The 23612-nt window shown below is 38.8% G+C and overlaps 1 protein-coding gene across 1 annotated transcript; it reads left to right on the forward strand.

The window, feature by feature from the left end:
- The first annotated feature begins 1113 nt into the window (after window positions 1-1113).
- Window positions 1114-17455, forward strand: TPH1 (tryptophan hydroxylase 1). Its single transcript, XM_066360557.1, has 10 exons — window positions 1114-1245; window positions 3592-3775; window positions 6277-6377; window positions 7537-7604; window positions 8129-8325; window positions 10699-10834; window positions 11629-11755; window positions 13389-13484; window positions 14190-14323; window positions 16124-17455. The coding sequence occupies exons 1-10, from the start codon at window positions 1129-1131 to the stop codon at window positions 16296-16298; spliced, it is 1335 nt and encodes a 444-aa protein (XP_066216654.1). The 5' UTR covers window positions 1114-1128; the 3' UTR covers window positions 16299-17455.
- The last annotated feature ends 6157 nt before the right edge of the window (window positions 17456-23612 follow it).

The raw sequence follows: 23612 nt of genomic DNA on the forward strand, positions 1-23612 counted from the left end.
ACATTAAACTGGGTAATTAGGAAAAATTAACAACCAAATGAAAGTAATAAGAATAAATTCTAAATATGCTATTTTCACTTATTAATCCAAATCTTATTTCTCAAGTGTGTTATTTCTCAATTGAAAGTCACCAATCCAAAGTTACTGTGTCCTGTTTCTATCTCCCACAAATGTCTCACCTCTCCCAACACACACACACACTCACACACACACACACACACACACACTCACACACACACCCTACAGTGGGATTTACAATTATATAGCTCTTGTAGGCTAATACTAAAAAGGCTTCAGGGCCCATGGCCTAGGGCAGTGGTAGGCAAACTCTTTAGTCAACAGAGCCAAATATCAACAGTTCAACGATTGAAATTTCTTTTGAGAGCCAAATTTCTTAAACTTAAACTATATAGGTAGGTACACTCCTTATCGAGGTAGGGCCCGCACGTGGTATTTTGTGGAAGAGCCACACTCAAGGGGCCAAAGAACCGCGTGTGGCTCGCGAGCCGCAGTTTGCCAACCAGGGGAGGGGATTCCACAGGAAGAGTAGAAAGGATTCCATACTGATATGGAATCAGACGTCTCTCAGCTACCAGTTAACTTTCTAGTCCATATGTGTCCACAGCTGCCAGGCTCGTGAATTTACAAAAGAAATAGAAGGCCTTGTTCCTGTTATGAAGGAGCTTGCTGCTTGTTAGAAGACAAGGCATGTATGAATAAAACATCTGGGAAAGCCATTGAAGACCCAGTATAATAAAGTGCTAAAATTGTAGAGGGGAGAGGAGGTAGCTTCCATAGAGGAAGACTGCAAGCAGCCAGTAGGCTTGAGTCATGCCCAACAGAAAGATTGAATTGGGAAAAAAATAAAAGGAAACTACTAACATATATTGTATGCTTATTACATTCGAGGCACTATTATCTGACAATGTTTTGTTTTATTTTGGCCTCGTTATAATCTTGCAAAGCATATAAACGTATCCATGTTTTACAGGTTAGGAAACTAATGCTTCATTAATATTATCAAATGTCTCAGTTTCAAAAATTATCAAATATTGTCTACAATGCATATTTTTAGACCTTTCCCTGTATTTTCATACTTGATTTTTAGAGAACTACACCAAATTCATAATGATTGAAGACAATAAGGAAAACAAAGACCATTCTTTGGAAAGAGGAAGAGTAACTCTTATTTTTTCCTTAAAGAATGAAATTGGAGGCCTTATGAAAGCACTGAAAATTTTCCAGGTAAGCACTCTTTGTATTTCTACACAAAACTCTCTAAAGTGAGTCTCTAAAATTATATTTAAAATATGGAATATTGTAAGTTCTTCAGAGATGGACTACAGAAATTTCTTAAGCATTTAAATCTCTAAATTGTTGCTCAATTCTAATAAATGAGCAAGGGATAAGAACAGTTCACAGAAGAGGAGATATAAATAGCTATTAAAGAAATGAGGAAGAAAGATTTGCTTAATAGTTTTTGGAGAAGCAAATTTTAATTTAAAAATATTAAAAATTTAATGATATTCTGGGCTTGCCTGGTCAAGGCACATATGGGAGTTGATGCTTCCTGCTCCTCCCCCCTTCTCTCTCTCTCTGTTTCTTTCTCTGTCTCTCCTCTCTAAAAAAAATGAATAAATTTAAAAAATAATTTTTTAAAAATTTAATGATATTAATGCTGTATTAATAATGTAGTTAATGATATTTTTATATAGCAGAATAGCAAATATCTTGACAATTATACTGTTCCCTGTAGTCAAAGCTTCAATGCATTTGACACTTAAGTACTGTACACATTTGGTGGGAGAGTAAATCAGTGTAATATGTAGGGAAACAATCTGGTAATATATATTATGAACCTTAGAATGTTCACATTTTTTTTTTTTGAGAGAGAGAGAGGTTGAGAGACAGGAAGGAAGAGAGAAATATGAGAAGCATCAACTTGTAGTTGCATCACCTTAGCTGCTCATTGAATGCCTCTTATTCGTGCCTTGACCTGGGGGGGCTTAAGCCAGTGACCTTGGGCTTCAAGCCAGTGACCCCGGCATCATGTTGATGATCCTGTGCTCAAGCTGGTGAGCCTGCGTTCAAGCTGATGAGCCCACACTCAAGCTGGCGACCTTGGGGTTTTTAACCTCAGACCTCAGCATCCCAGCTCAGTACTCTGTCCATTGCGCCACCACCTGTCGGGCAAAAATGTTCACGTTTTTTTGACCCAGTAATTCCACTTTTATAAATCTGTCTTAAGGAAATAGGGTCAGTGAGGCAGACCATGAGTATTTATTGAGTATTTACTATGTGCCAAGTGCCCTGCTAGATAGTAAGGAGGTGGAGCTGACCAAAGAAGAGAGTCTGCCCTCACCATGTGTATAATCTAGGGGGGACCAGAGACACTAAACAAATCATGACAGGAAGCAATTAATTACATGTGTGTAAAGTGACCTGAAAGGGAAGCACCAGGTACTATGAAGGCATTGAACTGGCTTTCTTCCGTTGATTCCATGATAGATTTCATGTTCCAGGATAAACCCTGTCTATTTCAGTTTCCCAACATCCCTAACATTCACTCCTTCTTTTTGGTTCATATTCCCGATGATTCCCATCTCATGCCTACCATTGCTCATTCAGTTCTCCTGTTTGGAACCCTCCCTCTTCCCTCTGCTTTCCTATTCTAACCTATCCTTCAAGACTTTTCCAGCTACTCTCGGCTCGTGGAACCTTCTGCTCTCTCTACCCCATGGTATCATAATTTTTCCCTCTGCCAAGCATTTTCTGCACTCAAACACTCACCCCTTGTATTTTCTCTCAGTCTTGGACAATTAGATTATAAATTCCTTGTGCGTTTTACCCTTCATGTATGCTTCACTGCCCTTTCTTGGTTACACAGATGTTCAGTAAGTTAATTTAGATCGAAGAGGTTGGCATTGGAGATCATCTACTCCAGCCTTCTCATTTTTTAGGTGAAAAACTGTTGGGTGACTGGTTCTTATGTTTCATCATTCTGTCACCAGCTCTGTCCCTCAGCTACTCGAACTGGTAAGAGAAGACCCCTCCCGGACAGATTTGCACATTCAGCTCCCACAGCTCAGGCAGCAGGGAGAAACCCACGAGCAATCTGATTTTAGCTGGTTACTAAGTTTGTAGCTTAACAAATTTGAGGTAGTAAGTACTCTGTTCAAGCTGTTCATCTAATTTTACTGCATGCAATTTTGCAATGGAAACTTTTCTGAAGGAGTAACATTAGCATCACGTTTTGAAATCTGATTCTTTTTGGTGAAAAATTTCAAGAGCTTTTTACCTATGAGACTTGGTATATTCTATTGAAAGCCAATCAATTCTGGCACTATATGGATTTCCAGTGGGTGTTACTTTATTGGTTTTGGTAGAATGTGATAAATTTTTCAAACTTTCAAAAATTGTCTAATATTCAGGGGAATATTTGGCTATTGGCAGCACTAAAAGCAGCCTTTTCTCCCTTTGGCTATTATGACAAGTGTGAAATTGATTTTTAGTTGTTATGAAGGTACTTTGCTCAGAGACTGTTACCATTTGAGGCAGCCATGTGCGAGCTTGACCCTCTGCTTTACACAGGAGAAGCATGTGAACCTCTTACATATTGAGTCCCGAAAATCGAAGAGAAGAAACTCGGAATTTGAGATCTTTGTTGACTGTGATATCAACAGAGAACAATTAAGTGATATTTTTCATCTGTTGAAGTCTAATACTAATGTTCTCTCTGTGAATCCACCTGATAATTTAACCATGAAGGAGGATGGTAAGTTTGAAAACCGAAAATATTGCATAGAAGATTATCTTCCATCCTTTTTTAAATTGTGTGATTTTTCTTTCTTTTTTAAAATTTTATTTTTTAATTACAGTTGACATTCAATATTTTGTATTAGCCTCAGGTGTATAGCATAGTGGTGAGACAATCATATACTTTACAAAGTGTTTCCTCCAGTATTTCCAAGTACCTACCCGGCACCATACATAAATATTACGATATTATGGACTATATTTTTTATGCTGTATTTTACTTACATCCCTGTGACTATTATGTAACTACCAATTTAACTACTATTATGTAACGACCAATGTAACTACTTCTTAATCCTGTCACCTTTTTCACTCACTTCCTATCTTATCTTATATTTATCTTGAAGGATGAAAGTAAAAATAAAATACTGTTCTTCAAATTGCTTACAGTCTGGTAGTGAAGGGAACACAAAATAGAGTTGCTCAAAATTCTAAATAAAAATTATACAGCAATATTTTATCAAGTGTGAGAGAAGTGAAAAGGAAAACTTGAGTCTGCAAAAAAATTCAGAAGAGTTAGAAATATACTAAGTTATCTCAGTTTCTAAATCATCAAGCATTTTGTGGTTTCACAAACCACCAATTCACAGTCCCCTGGGTGCTTAGTGACTCTCACAGGGCTTAGAATTGAGCAGATATTAAATGAATGCATTGAGAGCATTGACATTTGCTGGCAACTGTGACGTGAAGTACACTATGTACAACTTTCTTCTCTGTCTCTACTTCCACCAAAAGCAAATGAAACAGCAGTAAAACCTTCTAAGGTTTCGGATGCTCAGATAGCAAAGATACAGGCTCAGATCTTCTGTTGTGAAAAAATCCTGCAGTTTTACTTGGGGCAGAAGACAAATGAATAATTGAGCCACACTTTGTATATGATGCTCAATTTAAAATAATTGCTTCAGATTATGTCACAATATCTGGGGTGTAATCAGGGCTGATACTCATCTGTTATATATTTGTATGGCTTTATAAATTATTAGAATATTGATATACTTTCATTTTTGGCTGGCAGGGAGCTGCTTGCCTGAGTCCTTTGGGTGCTTCCTACCATGCCCACAGCCTGTGTGCCCAGATCTCCCTCCACCCCCACCCCCCGGAGTTCCAAGCCTGCCACAGACAGCTCCAGGGCTAACACCTGGAAGAACAGGAGCCTGGGACTCTGCTTGTGTCTATTTCAAGTGATACGATTGGTGCCCCTGTTGTATTTGTTGTTGAATCTCTTGAATATCGCTTCAGGGTCTGTTAGAAAGAAAGAACATTAGACTGAAGTAAGAAGGATGAGTTCTAGTCCTTTCTCTTCTATTGGGGAAGGATGCGTTACCTTGGTAAATTACTTTACCCTTCTGGATTTTGATTACCATCTCTATAAAATTTAGAGTTTTATAGAGGCTTAGTGGTTCAATTGATCTTTAGGCAATACCAACTTGTGTCAGATGTTTCTACTAAGAAATGGGAATGCAAAAATATATAGTTCCCTACCCTAGAGTTGTTCCCATTTTTTTCTGTAAGACAGATATATTACACATATATTATACTAAAACATAGAGAAAGTTTTTAGACAATTAGAAACATAGTGTCAGGGGAACCTGGATGACAAAGAGTTAGCTCCACTGACAGGCACAGGGAAGTCTCCTTTGATATGGGCCTTGAGGGAGGCCCATATATATTCTCAGGAATATTTATATATTCTCAAGAAAACAGTAGGATGTCTGGAAGAAGACGAGGGAGTGGGATAGGTGTTTCAGGCAGAAGAACAGCATTTGCAAAACCCAGCATCTTATGGGGGGTTGAGTCTGGGGGATGATGAGGAGATCGAAGTGGAAAAGGCATAAATGATTTCTAAGATATTTTTCATCAACAAAAATAAACATTCACATTTCTTATTGAAGTTGCACCTTGGTCTATGAAATTGTACATACCTATTCTGTTCTTTTAGAATGGTTTAATATGTAGCTTTAAATTTTTAAAATTTTTATTTATTTATTTAGAGAGAGAGAGAGGAAAGGAGAGAGAGAGAGAGAGAGAGAGAGAGAGAGAGAGAGAGAGGGAAACATCAACTTGTTGTTCCACTTATTTATTCATTCATTGGTGAATTCTTGTATGGGCCCCCACAAGGGCTTGACCCCACAAACTTGGCATGGGGATGACACGGTAACCAACTGAGCTGCCTGGCCAGAGCTAAAAAAAACCCATTGTTTTGGAACTTTTAGTTTATTAGCAAAGTTTAGCATTTCTCCAACACTTAGGATTTCAAGGCTTATAAATTGAAGCTAAAAAAATTTGAATAAGATTTACTTATTAGAAATGGAGAAGTTTGCTTGTATAAATGTTGCCTCAATATACAAGCTAAAGTTAAAAATTTCATCTAAATGCATTCATGATTTTCTTAATTTCTTCTTCCTTATTGCTTTGTTGAAGATCATCTCCTCACCTGTTAGTGGTTTTTGTATTTTTCAGGTATGGAAAATGTTCCTTGGTTTCCAAAGAAGATTTCTGACCTGGACCATTGTGCCAACAGAGTTCTGATGTATGGGTCCGAACTGGATGCAGACCATCCTGTAAATATTTTTAATACATATTTTTATGAAAATAATGTAAAGAAAACTAAAAATTAAGGGTAATGTTTTCATTTTTTGGAGAAAGTGCTTATTCTAGGCTAAATAGGATCTTGTTTTCATTTGGATTTCAGAAAGTTTAGTAGACAGACTTCCATGTTGATAGAATTGAGGCTAACTGCCTGAAGACCATCTAACTTTGTTAGCTCCAAACCAACTGTTCAGTGCCTGACATTCCTATTATTAAGAGCTATTCTAAGAGTTATACTAAAACAAAGACAGTATCTTCAGTCAGCTTTTATTCCAGTGCACACAGGTTATTGGGAAGGGGTGTAAAGTTAGGATGGACTAAGACTAATCACCCATGCAGCCTGGCATAATTGGGTTATTACGAAGTTGATGATCTATGAAGTTGTTTCCTTGAGAATTTTTTTGAGATACAGTGCAGGCACGAATTGGGGCTTTTAGGAAATCCAGAATATTAGGATTGCTGATGGAGCTCTAGGAGGGGAGGAGAGTAGAGAGTGCAGTGTGAAGTTGCATAGACCAGGGCTTCAATCTAGCTTCTATCATGTATCAGCTCTGTGAATGTGAGTGTATACTGCCTTAAACAGCCCCCAGCCGATCCATCCAATTATGTTATAATATTTATTGAGTAACTATTGGAATTTATAAATTTCTATACCTGCCAGAGAGCTTACAATCCAGTTGAAAAGATAAAGCACACATACAAATAAACACATATGAGATTAAAATGTGGAAAGTGTGCTAAGTGGCATGGACTAATTGCTATAAGATATACACAAGAGATTAAATGCTTCTAGCTAAAGAGATCAGTTGAGTAATTAAGAAAAAAAATTATCTTTAGAAAAGAACCTGTATTTAACTAAGGTGGCATGTTTATTATTCAACCTATTTTATTTTTGTAGCCACTATAGTGTTTTTGTATCTTTTATCTTTGTATTCCCTATAGTATAAAGCTGTCATGTAGCATTGACTTTAAAATTAAAATGATCATAAATCTCTAAACAATGCTTGCTCAAAATAACAATTATGTCGCTCTTTAGTATAATAGTTCAGGCAATAATAAAAATGTTTCCCAGATATCATTTGTCAAGTACACTTTAGTATGAATATTTAAAACCTTTTCTTTAATTATCAGGGCTTCAAAGACAATGTCTACCGTAAAAGACGAAAGTATTTTGCAGACTTGGCTATGAACTATAAACAGTAAGTGTATTATAAAAGTAACTTTTCCGGCCCTGGCCAGTTGGCTCAGCAGTAGAGCGTCGGCCGGGCGTGCAGGAGTCCTGGGTTCGATTCCTGGCCAGGGCACACAGGAGAAGTGCCCATCTGCTTCTCCACCCTTCCCCTCTCCTTCCTCTCTGTCTCTCTCTTCCCCTCCCGCAGCCAAGGCTGCATTGGAGCGGAGTTGGCCTGGGCGCTGGGGATGGCTCTGTGGCCTCTGCCTCAGGCGCTAGGATGGCTCTGGATGCAACAGAGTGATGCCCCAAATGGGCAGAGCATCACCCCCTGGTGGGCATGCCGGGTGGATCCCGGTCGGGTGCATGCGGGAGTCTGTCTGACTGCCTCCCCGTTTCCAGCTTCGGAAAAATGAAAAAAAAAAAAATAACTTTTCCAACTTTAAAATAATAAAATCAATGAAGAGAGTAAATTATGCTCATTTAGCAAATAGGGAATAAGTGCTATTTTACTAAATGCTAATTCAAAGTAACTTCCCTTTTTCTCACTAGGGGAGACCCCATTCCTAAGGTAGAGTTCACTGAAGAGGAGATTAAGACCTGGGGAACTGTGTTCCGAGAGCTCAACAAACTTTATCCAACCCACGCCTGCAGAGAGTATCTCAAAAACTTACCTTTGCTTTCTAAATATTGTGGATATCGGGAAGATAATATCCCACAATTGGAAGATGTTTCAAACTTTTTAAAAGGTAATAGTTAATTAATTTTTTTGAGGGGAATGTTGAACTCTGTGGATTATGACAGATTTTTTTAAAAAGGTTTTATTTATTGATTTTACATACAGTGGAGAGGGCAGGGGAACAAGAAGTATCAACTTATAGTTGCTTCACTTCAGTGGTACATTGGTTGCTTGTTGTATGTGTGTTGACTGGGCAAACTCAGGGTTTCAAACAAGTGATCTCAGCAATTCAGGTTGACACTCTATCCACTGCGCCACCACCGGCCAGGCTTATGATGGGATTTTTAAAAGACTAATAAAGTCCATTGGTATGGTAGATCAGAATTTCCTGTACTCTGTGCTGGAGTATTGGAGCCTGTATTGGGTATCACATTTGAGGAGGAAAAGTCATAACCAGGAACAAGTATAGAAGAAAGTGAGCAGAATTGCAAGGGGATTGGAAAATGTATCAGATAAATAAAATCTGAAGGACTCTTAAGGTGTTTAACCTGGAGATTTAAGGGACATTATAGCTTTATTTAAATATTTGAAGGTCACCTAACGTAATAGAGGAATGACTGCATGGCCCTTAAGTAAAGAACTGTTGAGGAGAAGCTGCAAGCTTTTGGCTTGAAATGGAAATGGAACAGGCTCACAAGATGGTTAGTTCCCCATCCAAGGGGGTATTGATTCATGAACTGCACACCCGCTTGTCAGGGATGTGGGTCGGGAGAGTCAAGCTCCTTGGGAAGGTTGAAGTAGATGATCGGTAGACCCTTTACACATTAAGAGTCTATCATTTTCCCACAGAAGAAGACACGCTAGTAGAGGCTTAAATAAATAAAGGGTAAGGACAATTTTGTTCTTTTTAGAACCTCATATTTGTTTGGTCCAGTCCTATTTATTTATGTATTTATTTTAGCTAGTATAGGAAATAAAATGATCAGTGATCTCCAGGGTCTCCATTGTGTAAGAAAAAAAATATCCCTTTTGATCTCAGTAGATTAGAAATATAGAGAAAAAAGAGAAATGATGTTTTTGACTCAAAATGAGTTTAGTTTATTTTCGTCATGGTCTGTAATTATTATCTTTGAATTTTTACCATCAGTTGTTGTAAAAATCTGCATATTTATTCTACACTATAATTCTCACTCCTCATTCTATATACACAAAAGAACTAAACAGGAAAGGACAATATAGTTTTTACAAGGGAAGAACTCGTGTAAGTGGTTCCACAAACACTAGCTAGGGCTAAAAACAGTACTGATTATGGATGACAGAACAATGCATATGATCTCACGAGACTGCAAAGACAAACAAGCATGTGCTACAGAAGTTGTCATCAGTGAAATTTTTATGAGATTTGGAAGAAATATTTTGTTATGAATGCAAAACTGAACGCTTTTCACATGGGATCCGGAGCCTGAGATGGCTGCAGACATATTGCCAAAAGTGTTTCAAGGGACAGTGTCAAAGAGAGAATTCGAAATTACAATACATTTCAAACAAAACATCAGTCGTAAGAGGCTACCTGCCCTGTCAAAAATGTGGCCACTACATACATATGATTGTTTAATTGAAATTGATTTAAATAAAAATGTTAGTGCCCCAGTCACACTAGCCACACTTTAGGTACTCAATAGTCACGTATGGCCAGCGGCCACACTGCAGGGCAGTCTAGAGACAGGGCATTTCCATCATTGTGGAAAGCTCAGCTGGACCATGCAGTCTGCCTGTCCGAGTGAGAGAATCCAGGTGCACAGTAACTGGGTGTAACTGGAATACAAGAGTGTGAGAATTTAAAATGAAGGGCAGAATTGGAGCTGATAGTTCCCTGAGCCACGGCTGCCTCCTGGCCGATACGTTGACGTGGGCATGCAGTCTTGGCCGTTGGGGACATGGAAGACTGCCATCTTATATCGATAAAATAAAGAATCTACTTTATAGGAGGTAGTACTGGCTAAAAAAAAAATGGCATAGATTTGAAAATAAATTCTGATCTAAATGAATAGATTCTGTTTAGGGGATATTCTAAACCCTTTAGGGAGACACCATGGTTTAGAATAAGGAGACCTGGTTCTCGTCTTACTTGTTTCATCCACTGTGTGACCTTGGGCACATTATTGAGTCCCTGAGCCTCAGTTTTATAGTTGTTATGAGAAGAATAAGTTTGAACTTATATTGTGAGCATGAAAGGAGATGTGAATGTAAAATTTGTAATTCATTGCCTGGCCATGGAAAATGCTTAGTAATTATTACTTACTCATAGTACACACAGGATGCATTTTAGTTTTCACGTCCTCTCTCAAAGTGTAGCTTGGTGCCACTAGGAGGAGTTAAGATGCTGCAGCACGCAGTCTGTTTCGGGGAAGAGTTTCTCTGAGTTTTCTCCCTTGCTTTGCAGAGTGCACAGGCTTTTCCATCCGTCCTGTGGCTGGTTACTTATCACCAAGGGATTTCTTATCAGGCTTAGCCTTTCGAGTATTTCACTGCACACAGTATGTGAGACACAGTTCAGATCCCCTCTATACCCCAGAGCCGTAAGTACGTCTTCATAATTCATTCATCAAACAGCTTTTTGTAATAGTGGTTCCCACCTCATGGGATTCTTGTGAAGGTTAAATACATTAGCACATGGATAACTTCAGAATGGTACCTGGCACCTAATACATGCTTCATGCTCTTAAGTATGTTAGCTGCTATTCTTATTCTTATTATCATAATCATTTGTCAATCTGTTAGGGGACCGGTGCTGTTCTAACTATAGAGGGTATATGAACATATAAACACTGAAAAATTCAACAGAAATTTCTGCCTCCACAGAGCTTCTATTCCAGTGTGGTGTGTGTGTGTGCAGATAATAAACAGGTAAATATATACAAGGTGTGGCAAAAGTAGGTTTACAATTGTTTATATGGAAAATAATATAATAAAGAATAATACAAGAATAAACTCTTGTGTACTCACAACTGTAAACCTACTTTTGCCTCATTGTGTGTGTGTATGTGGGGGTGCACTCACGTGCATGTTTGAGGTATTGCTGTTTTGAAAAGGGTGGTAAGGGAAGGCCTTGCAGGGAAGGTGACATTTGAGCAGTAACCTGATTTGGGGTGGGGGAGCATGTCTCTAGGCACTTGTATGTGTGTGGAGTGGCCAAGGTTTTGAACCAAAACTGCTTTCTTTATTTGGTTAGTGCCCTTTGTAATCCTTTTCCAAAGTAATACCACTTGATTAACTTCAGTAAAAGTAAGATCTGACTTTCATTTGATTGAACGATTGATGAATACATTTATGTTAAGCTTCACAGTGTGACAGACTTGTACCTCCTTTTCAGAGACACCTGCCATGAACTCTTAGGTCACGTGCCCCTTTTGGCGGAACCTAGTTTTGCACAATTCTCCCAAGAGATTGGCCTGGCCTCCCTTGGCGCTTCAGAGGAGGCTGTTCAAAAACTGGCAACGGTACACATCTGGAGACAACCGTAGAGCGGTCTTCCCTAACTGGGGCGGGGTGTGGGTGTTTGCATAGTTTAAAAGCGCATATTCAAGATGACCATTAGAAAATGTGTCTTGGCTCATATTTAGTTTAAATAATTTAGATAGTATTAAAGGAGAATGTAAAATTTTAAGGTTTATCAAAAAGAGACCGGAGCTTTAAAAGGGCAGAGAAACACTAGATAGATAATGTTAATAGTTTATAATCTTTTTCCAGTAAAAATGATAGGTTCCCCCAAAATAATGCTAAAAATACTTGTGGGCACTAGATACAAGACATCGTGCTGCAAACACAAAGATGAGGAAGGCGTGATTCCTGCCTTCCAGGAACTTATACACGACTCCAGGAGACGGTTATCTTAGGACGAGGTGAAGGCAATAGAATGGTCAGGCAGAGTTCTGTGGAAGAGAAAAGAACTGCTTGGGGAAGGCTGCACGGAAGAGGAGCATCTGAACTAGCCCAGGGAGGATGAGTAATGTTTTCATGTGCCAAGAAAGGAAGGAAGAGCATCTTGGGATGAGGGCACACAGGGAAAGACCAGGAGGTTCCTGGTGTGTCTGGGGAAATGACAGGAATCTGGAGCAGAGTGTGAGAGGGTGGGGAAGCAGTGTGAAATAGGCTCGATGGTTAGAACAGCGCTTCTCAAACTGTGGTTCGGGGTCCCTGAAACTCTTTCACAACCACGCATAGTGAACGCTCCATTCACAGTGCAAAGTGGATTTTAATGTAACACAGAGTTCACTGATATGGTTTCTGATTCCACATTGCAGCTGAACTTTAAGAAACAGCCACCTTCTGAGTTTTGATGTAGTGCCAAAGAAAAATATCCATAATGATCTGAAAAGGCTATTAAAATATTTAACCATCTTCCAACTGCTTATCTGTGTGAGGCTGAATTTTCTTCACATACTTTAGCCATATATATTAGCCATTATTATTACTATTAATAATTGATAACCTGTTAAGTGACAGGTACTCTTCTAAGCATAACACTGAAAAAAGCAGATAAAAATTCCTGTCTTCATAGAGTTTATATTCCAATGTGGGATATAGATAATAAGCAAATGAATATCTATATTCCTATATTTTAACCAAAACAACATATTGCAACAGGTTAAATACAGAGGCAGCTGTAAGAATCCATCTGTTTTCCAGCCAGATATTAAATAATATCTAACCAGATTTTTAAAAGATTTGCAACAATGTAAAACAATGCTATTTTTTTAATCTTTTTTGTTTTATACAGTAGAGGCACTTTTCATTAAAATGTTTTTTTTTATGTTACTATTAAATGGTTTCTTATATTTTAAAATTAGTAAACATTTCAAGACTTTCTCAGTTTTAATTTTTAATATAATAAGTATAGCTAGCTATAACCCACATACACAAAAAGTCTGTGGGGTCCTCAGTAATTTTGAAGAGTGTATAAGGGTCCTGTGAACAAAAGTTTGAGAAGTGTTGGTTTAGACTGAGGCCAGTTTGGGATAGTCTAAGGGATAGGGACTCTATTCCAGGATACTTTGGGTCACGATGAAGAGTTGTGATGTGTTTAAATTGAGCCATTCAGGGTGTGAAGGTGATACTGATGTCCTTTTGCAGTGCTACTTTTTCACTGTGGAGTTCGGCCTCTGTAAACAAGATGGGCAACTCAGAGTCTTTGGTGCCGGCTTACTGTCTTCTATCAGTGAACTCAAAGTAAGAGTTGTGAACCTTTGTGACATTTGTCACCTAATGTCACTTATATGACCTGAAATAGTTTGTGGATTTGAACAAGTGCTTACTATGGAAAATACTTAGAGGGGCAGTAAATATTATATAAGAGACATTGTTTTCTGTTTCCCAAATATATATGTAGGAATATGTGGTATGTATCTTTTTTTAAAAAAGTATTTTAAAGCTTTTGCTTAAAAATGTCTTGCTGTTTCCTCACCATTTTTGGTGTGTTAGCAATAACTTCTGTAAGTTTTAGGGATTTTTTTGAGATTTATTATTTAGCCAATAAGAGAATAAACTTAGGCTTGTTGAGTGATGGATATGTATGGCACAAATTCAAGGCAATGTCTTGCCTATCAAGAAGCCTGGTGGGTACCGGTCATACATGGGGATAAATAGTGCAGGTAGACAGTATGTGCCATATACAGAAATAAATGAATGTCCTTGGGTGCCTCTTACATGCAGAATAGTGTTAGAATGGTGGAGATGATCTTGAGGAAAGCCATTTGTTTTACTGAGTAATATTGCAGGTTAAATCAAGCTGTGGGAATTTAGTGTGGAATTATAGGTTGGGGCCATGGCATTAGTCATACATTCAGAGGTGTGCTGATTCTGACAGTTGCATGTAGAATGTGATATATGAAAAAAAGATAATATTCTTTGGCTCATGAACTTTTCATCTTCTAGCATGTACTTTCTGGACACGCCAAAGTAAAGCCCTTTGACCCCAAGATTACCTGCAAAGAGGAATGTCTCATCACAACTTTTCAGGATGTCTACTTTGTATCTGAAAGCTTTGAAGATGCAAAGGAGAAGATGAGGTAAAGTATCTCTTCCCCATGCCTTAATTTTCCTTTGTAAAACATAGGTCCAGTAATGGCAACAACTCCCAGAAGTAAGCAACTGGATAATTAGAAACCTACTAGGTGCCTTCAGCCTGTAACAAATTTCCCCTTCACAAGAAATATTTAGTGTGTTGTTTAAAATGATAGTTGTAAATTATGAGTCAGATACATGAAGAAATTGTTTTCTTCCCATTTCTTTCAATCATAGAGTTTATAATCTAATAGGGAAAAAAACTGTATACAAAATACTATACAACAACATAGAAAGCCTTAGAGGGGATACATATGAAACACTGTTCTTGGTTTTATTCAGGAGCCATTTATTCCAGCTGGTGGAGCAGGGAAAGCTAATGGCATTTGAGAAAGGACTTGAAGGATAGATAGGATTTAGATATGTTAAATTATAGGCTAAGGTACAGCATAAGAAAAGGTCAGGTGGTGGGAAAATGTAAGAAATGTGGGATGACATCAAAGCTATGCTTTAACTATTTATTTATTTATTTTAGAGAGAGACAGGAAGGGGTGTGGGGATGAGAAGTATCAACTCATAGTTGCTTCACTTTAGTTTCTATTGATTGCTTCTCATATGTACCTTGACCAGGGGGCTCAAGCAGAGCTAGTGACCCCTTGCTCAAGCCACCAACCTTGGGCTTCAAGCCAGCAACCCTGCACTCAAGCTGGCAAGCCCGTGCTCAAGCTGATCAGCCTGTGCTCTAGCTGGCGACCTTAGGGTTTTCAACCGGGCCCTCAGTGTCCCGGCCGACTATTACTCCACTGTGCCACCACCGGTTAGGCTATGCTTTAAACTATTAATTAGCTAAGTGTGTTGTTAAGAAAGGAGGCGAATGCAGGCATAGAAACTACTTAGATTCTTGCAGTACTTCAAGTACAAATAAAAGCCTGAACTAAGAGGTTGTAGGAAGGAAAGAACTATAGAGGCAGAATCAACAAACAATATTTAGTGGAAGAGTTCATGAGATCATATTGTGACAATGGAGATAGATAGGGATTGAAGACATGCTCCTTGACTTCCAGGGTTTTCTTTTAGTTGGGGATTTAAGTCATGAACAGAACCAAATAGCAGTATCAGAAGGGCTTCCTCTAACACATAAGGCACATTTGCTCAACTAGAAGAGGGGTCTCCGTCAGATAGTCCTGGTGGATTACAAGCTGGACTTCATCCCCTGCTTGTGTATAATTGTCCTCAGCTGTGTGATTAACCACAGGAGTCCTGAACACGATTGTTCTTGGGAGTGCCAAAGGAGGGGTTCAGAGGTTGGCTTGATAAAAAAAGGCAGAACTTTCATGCCTGAAGAATTTGACCTTTTTAGAGAAGGCTAGAGGAAAACATTCTAAGTAGAAAGAATGTATGTGTGCAGGAAGCAGGACTGTTCTTGGCCAGTTTTGGGGTGTGCGTGCGTGTGTGTGATTGTGTGTATGTGTGGTGTAAATCACAATGCAGGGGTCTGTTACTATGTGGCCAGTGTTGTCATTGTCTACCAATAAAGCTACTATGGTAAAAAATTGTTAATAAAGCCATCCACAGGGTTTCCCCTGGTAACGCAGGGGCAGAGGTGTCTGTGACGACTTTAGGTTTGCTATCTGCCTGGCACGCCAGGGTGCCTCTGCACATGCGGTGTAGGGAGGTAGGTCCGGTTGGTTGCATGATCACCTAGATTTGTCTTTTGCCTAGTGATGGTAATAGATATGCTGTTACTTAGTTTTCACCATTTCCCCCCTAAATATTGATCGCCTTGTATCTGTTTTCTTAAACAGAGAATTTACCAAAACAATTAAGCGCCCATTTGGAGTGAAGTATAATCCGTATACACGGAGCATTCAGATCTTGAAAGATACCAAGAGCATAACCAGCGCCATGAGTGAGCTGCGGCATGATCTTGATGTTGTCAGTGATGCCCTTGCCAAGGTCAGCTGGAAGCTGAGCGTCTGAGAGCTGCCAGTTCTAATCCTGAGAGCACCCAACCATCAATTCAGAGGCCTGTGGGCCGACTCTTGCTCTTCTTGTTGAAGACTTGGTCCTGGAGGGACAACTACCAAACAATATTTTCTACTCTCGTTCTTAATGGCTCATTAGTCTTTAAAAATTTATACCTGGATACTCTAGCCACCACCCATTTTTTTTTTGTAACAGTTTTAGTGAAATATGATGCACGTACCATACAAAATTCACTGACTACCTGTTTTGTTTTGCTTTTAATAGAGATGTTGTTTAATCCAATGGATTTATCTAGTCCCAGCCTGATTCTGTTTTTCTCAGTCCTTCTTAAGTAAAATGACCTTTATGATTACTTAAAATATCTTCGTAGGTATTAGGGAGCTGGTCTATATTGTTACCTAAATCCTTTTATCTCTACAGTATCTTACTTATCACTGAATTTGTGCCCAGGTTGGTCCCGTTCACACACCTCAATTTATTAGGAGACCAGCTGCTAGCATGACCAAAAGTACCAAGGTCTTTGCACCTGAAGCAGAGCTGGTACAGAGCGAGCAGTCAAGCTTCATGTGTAGTGTCTTAGGGGAAACAGGACTGACTATGTCTGGAAAGGTTGATCGGGGTATAACCTTAAGACCAGCCTAAGAATTTGGGACTTTACTTTGTAGGCACTGGGGAGCCCCTTCCCAAGTAACAATGCTCCTTAAAACTTTCCTTTTCTGTGGCATTGTAGGATGCTGGTTTCATTTTAGATTATCTGTCCCCCTCATGGGGCCAAGGGAACTTGGCAGGGGTACCATTTTCAAGACCCCGTGCTGAGACATGTAGCCCCAAGTATTGTGATGGTTTGTCTTTAGGTTAACAGGGGACAGTATTATCAAGGGGGGAGTTCCAACAGAGACAGATGAAAGAAGCATGAAGTTAAAGTTGGAAAAGCAATGCTGAGCACTTTATTTCTAAAGTATAAGGTGAGAGCCTGACCAGGCGGTGGCGCAGTGGATAGAGCATTGAACTGGGATGTGGAGGATCCAGGTTCGAGACCCCAAGGTCGCCTGCTTGAGCACAGGCTCATCTGGTTAGAGCAAAAAGCTCACCAGCTTGGACCCAAGGTCACTGGCTCGAGCAAGGGGTTACTCAGTCTGCTGAAGGCCTGCGGTCAAGGCACATATGAGAAAGAAATCAATGAACAACTAAGGTGTCGCAACGAAAAACTGATGATTGATGCTTCTCATCTCTTCGTTCCTGTCTGTCTGTCCCTGTCTGTCCCTCTCTCTGTCTCTGTTAAAAAAAAAAAAAAAAGAACCAAAGTATAAGGTGAGACCATAAATAGGAAAGCAAGTCATGAGGGTAGAGGGTGAGGAAACATGGAGAAAATGGAATGTAGGAAAGGTCAGGAAGAGCATTTTGGAAACAACACTGTAATAATGCATGGGCTGTTTTTTATGTGGTGTCAGCTCTGTAGTAGGAGTATAAATGGATGCTATAAATAGATGAAGCTGGACTCCCAGATACATGCTGTATCTTTTAATTTGTTCCTTTCCTCTCCCCCCACCCCCCAATGAAGGCTGTCCTCGACTGTCTGTCTCTGGCCCTCCTCTCTGCTATCTCTTCCACATCCATGACTTCAGTTCTTATTTTGTATGATTTTCATATTTGTTTTCTAACACTGACATCTTTCTTGAGTTTTTGCCTCTTAATTCTAGCTGTCTGCTGGATATTTCCATTTAGATGTCCCATAAACTAGGCCAATGTTGTACAACTTTTTGTGGCATCATTCACAGAATGGAATGGGGTTGTGCAATGTGGCAGCCCTGTCATGTCTCTCAAACTCAACAGGACCAAGAAGAAACTCAGACTCACCGAATATTACACCCCTCAGCTTCTTCTCCCAGTGATCTCATTTCTATTGATGGCATATTGGCTGGTCCTATGGTAGTGGGTTATCAGAACTTATTAACTTAGTGTCTCTATTGATGGTATATTAAGGGTCATATTTTCAGCCAATTTTCCATTCTTAAGAAACCATGTTTTTATTTTTTCACATTAATAGTCAAATTATATATCATTTGACATATTTTATATTCAACAGACCACATCATTTTAAAAAAAACTTCTTCCATTGATTTGAGAGAGAGAAAGGAAAGGAGAGAGAAAGAGTAAAGCATCAACTTGTTCTACTTAATTGTTCCATTCAGTTGTGCACTCATTGGTTGCTTCTCCTATGTGCCCTGACCGGGGATTGAACCTATGACCTCAGTGCTCTGGGATGATGCTTTAGCCACTGAGCAACTGGGCCAGGACGCTCTTGATCTTTTCATCCTTTTTAGAGCTCAAAGGAAATTATAAATATCTTCTTAAAAATTCCTTTAATTTTATGTTATACTAAGAAATAGAATTGGGAAAAGTAATTCATGCTATTTTATATTTTTACATTACTTACAAATTTTAATAGCCAATTAAATGTTAAAGGTAATTTTGATAGTAAATAGATCTAAATCAGCTAATCCAAAATTATTTAAAATATTAATTAGCTTATAGTTAGTGTATTTGGTTGCAAGGAACTCTGTTGTAGGCAAACTATGATGGATGGCAAATAGCAGCAAATTATGCATACTGCATCTAGTAATTTTCATACAACTCTGATCATGGTGAAGAATCACTGAATTTTATAATGATGGTATTTAATTTTTTTGTAGGTACTCTCTTTCCAGAAGGTGGAGCTTGATCTCTCTTTCCCTCCTGATTGTGGGCTGAATTTAGCCATTTGTTTCTAAAGAATAAAATATGAGAAAAGGAGGAAAGTTACTTTATAGTGAAGAAAGCTGGCAAACACTACCTAAACTAAGTGATAGAGGTTACCATAACCAGTAATAAGTCTATTGCTAGCGATACCCTTGATGCAATGTGATGAGAATGCTACTTCACTCCTGGGGCCACCTCCCCAAAACCTATAACCCCAGTATAACCAGAGAAGATATCAAAATGAGCCACATGGTACGAGATACCTGACTAGTCCCCCCAAAACCTTCTGGAAAGGGAGTATCTACAAAAGTTATTTGGAATCCTAATAGAAGGAAGATTTATTTTTTTCTCCCTTGTTTATTTTTTCAATCAATTTATACCAATGTGGATTTCTAGACATTTATAGATGATGAAGTTAATACAGGAACTTTTTTAATGCACAAACTTGGGCTCCAAGAATGGAGTTTCTGATGTGGTTTGTCTGAAATGGGGCTGAAATGTGTGCTCTTTTTAAATTTCTCTAAACTTTACCCTGCTGCCCAAGTTGAAAACCACTACTTTTTTTTTAAATTTCAAGTTCATAGGACAGATTTGATCATACTCAGTTCATGGCATATTGTTATTATCAGTCTATTGCTGAGACCAGCTCGGCAATGGGTGTGCACAAGAGGAAGGCGCTGCAGGACTTAAGGAAAAACACACAAAACACAACATAAAGAAAAGATGGGGCCTGACCTGTGGTGGCGCAGTGGGATAAAGCATCGACCTGGAACACTGAGGTTGCCGGTTCGAAACCTTGGGCTTGCCTGGTCAAGGCACATATGGGAGTTGATGCTTTCTGTTCCTCTCCCTTCTCTCTCTCTCTCTCTCTCTCTCTCTCTCTCTCACTCTCTCTCCTCTCTCTCTAGAAAAAGAAAAGAAAAAAAAAGAAAAGAAGAAAAGACGGGTACAGGGGACTCCCAGCCTCTAGGACTGAGAGCCCAGATCTGTGTAGCCTCATTGTATTTATTTGTTTCTTTAATCAGCAAGCAAATTAGCAGAGCATAGGCTCAGGTGCTGAGAAGGATGAATAACTAAAACCTTTCAGGTATGCAGGAAATGGCTAGAGGGTTCAGAAGCTTCCATTAAACAATCTCAGTGCTTGCCAGGGCGGCGTTCTGCCCCACAGGACTTCGCGTTCCAATGTCCTCACCAAAGACTGTGTCAGGCAGCATTCCATCTCCAGCCATTCTCCTGCAGGCCATGCAATGTCCCTCTCTAATTCTGTTAATTCCATTTTGTCATCCATTTTCACTGCCCCCAAAGATCACCATTCTAATGTATGACACGAATGTCTTCTCTTTGTATGTGCGTTAGTAAAATGTTTTGTTGTTTTCTGTACAGGCATGTCTCAATTATAAAATAAAACTTTGTAACAAAAAAATGATGGTATTTAAAATCACTTTATGACTAAAGCACACGAAAATAAATATTCAAAGGCACAACCATTGTAATTCACAATTTCAGAATAATGGAAATATTTAAGGATTGATTTCAGTTCTTCTAACCTCTGGGTTTGTGATATTTGGTAAATCAGGAGTCCTGAGAGTCTTAGAATTTTCATGCATTTGAAATATATATCTTCAAAGCGTCTGGGATTAAACTGAATTAAAAGTTTGGTTCATAGTTCTTTTTCTTTTTTCTTTTCTCCGCAGTGTTGCTTGCGGTTGAAAGGGCCATGGGCAGGGAACAGTAGGCCCCAGTTACTGTGAGGTGTCAGGCTGCGGCCATGTGTAGGAACAGCAGTGGTTCACAGTTCTTACTCAGACCTATTGTATATATTGTACTGGTGTTTTGAAGAAAGCTCCAAAAGCTGGTCATCAGAATACCTACATTTCTTAATCTGCTTATTTTGTTATTTGAAAATGTACAGTAGAAATGACTCACCAACATAGTCATAATTCAGACAGAATTAGTTGATTTTTTAAGTTGGCTTCCAAATTGAAAAAAGAAAAAAAAAACCCAAAATAATAATAAGAGTTCATATATTAAGAGTTCATATATTAATTTCTAGGAAATATATCAAGACACTGCAGTCTGTTTCACTCTAGTCTTGTTTTACTATGTAATGTTTATGATTTGCAAGATTCTTATTTGACTGGATAATAAATGGACACAAAATTCATGTTCTCAGCAAGCATTTATTTTTTTGTCAAATCGTTAAAAACTGATTTAAGTATATTAGCAATTGTATTAGTTTCAGAAATCTAGCACATCCTTATACTTCTTAAAGAGCCTATGAATATATGAGATAAGGGAAGCAAAACACATTTGGAATCTAGTAACCATTTTTTGGAATTCTCAGTAAAGTCTCAATCTCATGATTCTTATCTGTAAAATAAGCTAAATCTACTGCACTGGATTATTGCAGGAATTCTGTTGTGAGAGAACTTTTTGAAAAGAAATGTATTATCCATATTCATATGTCAAGAATAATGAATATAATCACTCTCTTAATCGGAAATTCTCCATAGTTTCTGGATGATTTCATTTTACTCTGGAGGGAATTAACTTTTACTTCCAGCAGGCAGTAGGTATATAATGGCATTGAAAGATCTTCTTAGTCTAATTAGGGATTAAGCCACTTTGAACCCGAGCTTCAGTCTTTGTGAAGGCTGGTGTATTTCCAGTTTGCCTCTACTCTTAGGATGCAGCCCGTTAGCAATTCCAAAGGAAAGCTACAGGTTTGTCCCAGGGCATCTCCTTGGGAAGCTTGGACTCCTAGTTTTGTTTCCTTCTTCACTCTCACTGCCCCACCTCCATAGAATTACTCAAGTACTGTTCAGTTTTTCAGCTTCTCAGCTACTTTCAGCCCAGTTTCTTAGCCTGTAAGTCACTGCTTGCTAATTAGCAAAATGTTTCAAGCAAAAAAGAAGTGCCAAATACAACCTCTCAGCTTCCAGATATTGGCCTTTTAAGTTCTGGCTGCTTTGATAGTTCTCCAATGTCTTGAAACAGATTAAAAAAAAAAATTTCTCCAGCTTTTCAAGTTGTTTTGATGAGAGAATTGGTCTGCAGCTAGACAATCTGCCTTTATCAAAGGCAGAAATCTGACCTTGGAGTAAATTACTTAACTTCTTTGAAACTAAGTTTTCTCATCTACAAAATAATTACAATCTTAACAATACTTATTATAACAGTAATATGGAAATAAGATAATCTAGGGGGAAAATTTCCTATGCTGAGTGGTGCAGAGATATAGTCTGTATGGCTCCAAATAGTTTATATTTTCCTCTTATGGGGAGACAAGGCACCTGAAAGTGATACCATCAAATAACCTAAAGCTAGCCCCATTCAAGAACTGCAACTCAATCAGGCTGCTAATGGGAAGGGCTAGTCAGTGGCATGTACGTAGTTGAAATAGTTGCAACATCTCAACACTCCCAAGAAATTGTACTGGGAGGGATATAACATAATAATATAACTAAGTTAGCTAAAGTAATGATGCATGTACATTCAAGGGATGAAATAAGGAAACAATTTTATTCTTCCAGACCCACTATTAAAACTGGCTCTGTGAGTAGTTCCTCCTGGCCCCTTTGGATGAAATCTCAGGTTCTGGCCTTGAATTTTCTGTTTGCTCTCAGTCCTTAGCTTCTAATCAATCTCTCTCTCTTTCTCTCTCTCTCTCTCTCTCTCTCTCCCTCCCTCCAGCATTTTAAAAGTCCAGTCTTATGTAAAAGTTCAAAATATTAAACTTAGATAAAACTAAGCACACCCTTTCCTTTCTCAGTTCTAGAGAAGAAGAGCACTGAACTTAAAGTTTATTATTGTTATTATTTATTGCTCCTCCTTCCCACTCAGTAGGATGCCTCTGGCTTCTTCAGGGTTTGGTAGTGGTGGTGGAAAGGAGAGGTAAGGAGTGGAAACTTTTTTTGGTCTGATACTGTTGTGAGTTGGCATCAGTGCTTTCTGTACTTGGTTAGTATTTAGTGCTGATTCGTTTTCTGTGAGTGTTTTTGAAGACCTTTCCACCTTCCTATTTCTTAGGACCTCTTGATGTCAGTAAATGTACCTCTTTGACCAGGCTGTTGAATTCATCTCCCTCAAACCTCTAAGAATCCAGTGGTCAACTCTCTTGGGGTGTCACTCCAGCTATCCAGAACTCCCTTGGATGGGGTCTAAGATTATTCCTGGGCTAAATTGTTCATACTTGGTAAATACTCACATGGCAGATACTCAGACATTCTTTCACATGTAGAACTGGGCATGAAAGTCCTCTCCAAGGCATCAGTGTCACTTTGCTCATCTGTTGGAGCAGTTATGTGACCATAAGCCCTTGGATTTCTCAGCACAAATTGTACAGCAGCCTGTTTGGGTCCCATCCTGGAGGGATACATACTGAGCTCTCTAAGTACCCTTGCTGCAGCATGCCTTTCTTTAGACATGAGATGGGTGTGGACTCATCCACACCCATTGACAACTATTACCACATGTCCTATCAGAATTCCTCCTCAATCTCTCCAACTTCTTTCATAGCCTAGATGTCATACACTGTTTCTAGACACCTCTTTCACAAGTTATGCTTTG

Source organism: Saccopteryx leptura, chromosome 1, assembly GCF_036850995.1.
Source record: "Saccopteryx leptura isolate mSacLep1 chromosome 1, mSacLep1_pri_phased_curated, whole genome shotgun sequence".
NCBI classification, from domain to species: Eukaryota; Metazoa; Chordata; class Mammalia; order Chiroptera; family Emballonuridae; genus Saccopteryx; species Saccopteryx leptura.

Bases quoted from the DNA above. Each gene is read 5' to 3' on its own strand.
- TPH1 (XM_066360557.1), top strand. From the start codon at position 1,129: ATGATTGAAGACAATAAGGAAAACAAAGACCATTCTTTGGAAAGAGGA. The intron at 1,246-3,591 runs GTAAGCACTCTT...TGCTTTACACAG, and splicing joins AAGCACTGAAAATTTTCCAG to GAGAAGCATGTGAACCTCTT. The intron at 3,776-6,276 runs GTAAGTTTGAAA...TGTATTTTTCAG, and splicing joins TTTAACCATGAAGGAGGATG to GTATGGAAAATGTTCCTTGG.